The sequence below is a fragment of the Emys orbicularis genome, chromosome 20 (genome assembly GCF_028017835.1).
Source record: "Emys orbicularis isolate rEmyOrb1 chromosome 20, rEmyOrb1.hap1, whole genome shotgun sequence".
Lineage (NCBI taxonomy): Eukaryota > Metazoa > Chordata > Testudines > Emydidae > Emys > Emys orbicularis.
This window is the reverse complement of record NC_088702.1, coordinates 14,316,875-14,321,343: the sequence shown is the minus strand read 5'-3', so window position 1 is coordinate 14,321,343 and position 4,469 is coordinate 14,316,875. Positions and strand designations below refer to the sequence as shown.

General features: G+C 64.6%; 1 protein-coding gene across 1 annotated transcript; it reads left to right on the top strand.

Moving 5' to 3' along the window:
• The first annotated feature begins 1,194 nt into the window (after positions 1 to 1,194).
• IGFLR1 (IGF like family receptor 1) lies at positions 1,195 to 3,738 on the top strand. Its single transcript, XM_065419817.1, has 7 exons — positions 1,195 to 1,384; positions 1,754 to 1,943; positions 2,149 to 2,254; positions 2,360 to 2,537; positions 2,690 to 2,794; positions 3,262 to 3,354; positions 3,428 to 3,738. The coding sequence occupies exons 1-7, from the start codon at positions 1,210 to 1,212 to the stop codon at positions 3,736 to 3,738; spliced, it is 1,158 nt and encodes a 385-aa protein (XP_065275889.1). The 5' UTR covers positions 1,195 to 1,209.
• The last annotated feature ends 731 nt before the right edge of the window (positions 3,739 to 4,469 follow it).

The following is a 4,469-nucleotide window of genomic DNA, read 5'->3' as shown; positions in this document are numbered from 1 at the left end:
TGCGGATACAGACTAACACGGCTGCTACTTTGTAACCTGTCTTTTCCTACACTCTCATCCCCTGTATTTTGTCTAGATTCCTCAGCTGCAAGAACCTCAGAGCTGGCCATGTCTCAGTGCCGGGCGAGCCATTCCTGTGCAGCATTACGTGCAGCCGTTCCCCAGCTGCCCCGCCCCAGAGGTAGTTGCATCTCAGCACCTGGTGAGCCGTCCCCGTGCAGTGTTACGTGCGGCTGTTCCCAAGTTACCCTAATCCAGACCTGGCTGCATCTCAGTGCCGGGTAGGGTGACCAGATGTCCCAATTTTATAGGGACAGTCCTGATTTTGGGGGCTTTTTCTTATATAAGCTCCTATTACCCCCCACCCCGTCCCGATTTTTCACACTTGTTGTCTGGTCATCCTAGGGCTGGGCAAGCTGTCGCCATGTGGTGTTATGTGTGGCTGTTCCCTGGCTGCCCTACCCCAGATGTGGCTGCATCACAGCACCAGGTGCGCTGTCCCATCCAGTGTTACGTACAGCCATTCCCCAGCAGCCATGGTCTGGTGGTGGCTGCGTCTCAGCACTGGCTGGGTAATCCCCATGCGGTTAGTAGTGCTGAGTTGACTGGCTATATCTGCCTCAGCTGACTGCTGTTTTTCAGGATGGCAGGAAGTGTGCAGGGTGGAGACGGGAAATGGGGGGAGGTTGGGGGGGGGCAGCACCACGGAGTCCACACGCCTTACAGAGGTGAGCAGCGAAGCAAACACACGTGCAACTCGCCAGCCCATACGAACGTGGGGGAACAGCAGGAAAGAGGATACACACGCCGGGCAGGGGTGAGAGCCTGGGGGACAGCTGGGGCTGGTAGGGTGGGGTATCGGGGGGGCACAGGTTGGTGGGGTTATGGAGGGTGTGTGGGGAAGGGGTACAGGCCAAAGGGGTGAGCTGGGGGGGAGGGGTACAGGCTGTAGGGGTATGATTAGTGGAGCAGGGGCTGAAGCAGCCAGGGGACCTGTGGGGAAGGAGTATAGGTGGGGAGGGTTGACGTGAGCTAGGGGGTTACGGGTGGCTGGGCTCAGGGTCAGCTGGGGGGGTATCAGTAGGGCAGGGGCTGCGGCTGAGGGAGGGAGTAGCTGTGATGTGGGGGTTACAGCCCCTCCCCACATTCTCCCCTCTCCCAGGTCCCAGCACATCCCAGCCCTCCCCACACACACACACGGTCCTTGCCATGCTGCTGCCCCTGCTGCTCTGCCTCCTGCCCAGTGCCCTGCTGCCCCCCGTCGCCTCCACGAGGGCCCGGAACTCCATGTCCAAGAAGTGCAGCCACCTGCAGTACTGGCACCAGAAGGCCCAGGCCTGCGTCCCCTGTGAGACCGGCCTCGCAAACCATGTCCCACTGCACGGTGAGTGGGGGGGCGGGAGCAGAGAGGGCTCACCAGGGGGCACCATGCTGTGGGGCGGGGGGCTCACCAGGGGACGCCATGCTGTGGGGCGGGGGGCTCACCAGGGGACGCCATGCTGTGGGGCGGGGGGCTCACCAGGGGGTGCCATGCTGTGGGATGGGGGGCTTGGTAGGGAGCGCTGCGGTGTGGGGCGGGTGGTCAGCAGGGGGCCCCAGGGTGCAGGGTAGGGGGGCGTCGTGCTGCAGAGAGCAGGGCAGGGGGCTCTGTATGGGGCACTGTGCTGTGGGGCAGGTGGTCAGCTGGGGACCCTGGGGGGTGGGGTGCAGGGTGTGGGTCCGGGGGCTCTGACTCACTCCATGGTCTCCCCAGGATTGGAGTTCACTGTGAACTGCGGCATGAGGGACACAGGCGGCCGCTTCGCAACTCCCAGCCAGGAGTGTCCCTCCAAATCCTTCAACGATGGGCGATTCCTGCTGTGCCAGCCCTGCTCCCAGTGCCCACCCGGCACCGAGCTCAGCCCCTGCACCCGCCTGCAGGATGCCCGATGCTGCCCCCCCGGGTACGGCAGGGACCCACCTTGGCTAGAGCAAGGGCTGGGAGTCAGGGTGCTGGGTTCAATCCCTGGGCCTGGGAGGGGAGTGGGGCCTAGTGGTTAGAGAGCTGGGGGGCTGGGCACCAGGACACCTGGGTTCTCTACATGGCGGGGGGGGGGGAGGGGGCGCTGCTCTTTGCCCTGTTTGACAAGGCTGCTCTCGGCTCCGCAGGCAGCGGCGGGGGCCGGATGGGAGGTGCCGGCCTCGGTGCTGCTTCCCTGCCGAGCAGTGTCACCCTGCGCTCCTGGCTAACATCGACTGCAACAGAACAGCGGAGGTAGGTGCCAGGGGGGGCGCTGGGAGCCAGGACTCCTGGGTTCTATTCGGACTTGGGCGGGGGGTGTCACGTGTTCATTCCCTATTGCATGGCTCTGCCTTTCAGGCTCCCGGTGCCGAGTCTCCTGCCTCCCTCCCCCCGTGCTGGCCTGGGGCCTCCCCTAGGTCCTCCACTTGGCTTCGGTCTTCAGAGGTACCGGGGGGCTCTGGCCACGCCCCAGGCTCTGCTTCGGCCCCCACCTCTGGGACCCCTGGAGGGCCCGAATCCTGCAGCGACACGGCAGGTACGTGGGGTCTGCAGCACCCCCTGCTGGGCCAGACCGGGGCTGGAGTCAGAGAGAGCTCCCCCCACACCCTGTGCCCACAGTGCCCCCTGCTGGCCACGGCCAGAGTAGCCAGGCGCTGTTCCCGTGACCCACTGCCGCCCCCATTGCAGGCTACGGTGGTTATGTCGCTGTTCTGGTGCTGCTGCTGCTGCTGCTGCTGGCTGGGGCCTTCGCTCTCATTGTCTGGACACAGCGTGGCTGGTGCCCCCACCAGGGTGAGTGGCCAGCCAGCCCCACGGCTGCCCATGCTGGAATAGACCCCCAACTCCATCAAGCCCCTCCCCCTGCTGAGAGCCCCCCCAGAAAGCAGGTCCCACCCACTGCCCATCAGGCTCCTCCCCCATCCCCCACTCCCATTTTCATTGAACTCCTGAGGCAGAGGCTGGGAGGAGCCTGCCCCCCTTGGGAAGGGCAGGGTCTGCTCTGTTCTGGGAGGAGCTCCTTGGAAGAGTGGGAGGGGCCTGCCCCCAGGGAAGGGCTGTTCTAAGCACTAGAAGCCCGTATCCTGGGGGCAATGCTCCTTGGACAGCAGGTGGGGCCTAGCCCGGGGGGGGGGGGGGGGCGGTGCATGTTTGAAGCTCTGCTCCATGAGCAGTGGGCAGGGTTCTGGTAGCTGTTCAGTGCTCCCCTCGGGCTGGGGGTCCAGGGCCCCAACCCTCACCTCCTCCTTCTGCCCCCCCAGCCTCCAGCCCCATGGCTAAGCCCCATCTGCTGCTTCACCCCCAGAGTGCAGAGGAGACATCTGGCACCATAGCACCCACCACTGGCCATGCAGGTAGGTGTGGCTCCCTTCCCCCTACACCCACCCCTCCCCATGTCCTAGCTCACCCCCACTCTGTGCCCCATAGGCCTGTGGGGGGCACCACTGCAGCACCTGCTGGACGACGCGGACGTGCTGGAGGAGCTGATCATGCTGCTGGACCCCGAGGGCAAGGCTGGGGGGGGCACCCGGCACCTGGCCGCCCGCTACGGCCTCTCAGCCACCTGGATTGACTATGCCTATTCCCTGCGCAGCACACGCAGCCCCCTGCGTGCCACCCTAGAGACAGTGGCTGCTCGCCAGCCCGATGCCACACTAGGGCAGCTGGCCGGGCTGCTGGCTGCCATGGGGCGCAAGGATGCCCTACAGGTGCTGGAAGGGGTGCAGGTGGGGGTGTGAGCTGCCTGCCTGCCTGGACTGACACGCAACCCCCCACTCCGACCCCCTGCCAACCACAGGAAGGAAACAAGCCAGGACCTTGTTCACGCTGCCCTCCACTCTCTAGCTGCGCCACCTCACTGCTACAGCCCCCCTCCCCATGGCCAGGGTGGGTGGGGCAGGCCACTGGGGTTCCCATCTATACTCCTCAACAAGAATCACAGAGCGCAGGGCAGCTGGGTTCTCAGCTGCTAGCCTCCCCCTGAGGGGGTGTACACCAAGAACCATCAAGGAGTGTAGGTACAGTGAAGACCAGGACACCTGGGTTCCCAGGTGGCTGTGGGCAGATGTTACAGCAGGCCTGGCAACTACACTGGAGGAGGATTGAGGGTCAATCAGCCAGAGGGGCTGCCCTCCCCAACCTAGTCTCAGAGCCCCTGGTGCAGCCGGTCACATCAAAGGCCAGCAGGAGGCACCAAAGCCACATTGGAGACCTTGACACTGCCCCCCAGCCCAGGAGACAGTAACTGATACAGGACAGGAGCATCTGGATAATGGCCACACTGCAGCAACCCGGGGGACAGCTCGCCCAGCACTGAGATGCAGCCACCTCTGGGGTGGGGAACAGCTGCACATGCCACATGGGGCCAGTCCCTGCAATGAACCTGGCCCAAGCAGCAGGCACAACCCTGAAGGTGTCTAGGGAGTGAGCGGACGCTGCCCCATGGAATGCTGCCTGGAGGCGCAAGACT

What these genes read in the sequence shown, in the direction of transcription:
- IGFLR1 (XM_065419817.1), top strand. Translation starts at nt 1,210, where the DNA reads ATGCTGCTGCCCCTGCTGCTCTGCCTCCTGCCCAGTGCCCTGCTGCCC. An exon ending in ACTGCAACAGAACAGCGGAG is followed by an intron (nt 2,255 to 2,359) that starts GTAGGTGCCAGG and finishes TCTGCCTTTCAG; the next exon opens with GCTCCCGGTGCCGAGTCTCC. An exon ending in ACCCACCACTGGCCATGCAG is followed by an intron (nt 3,355 to 3,427) that starts GTAGGTGTGGCT and finishes TGTGCCCCATAG; the next exon opens with GCCTGTGGGGGGCACCACTG.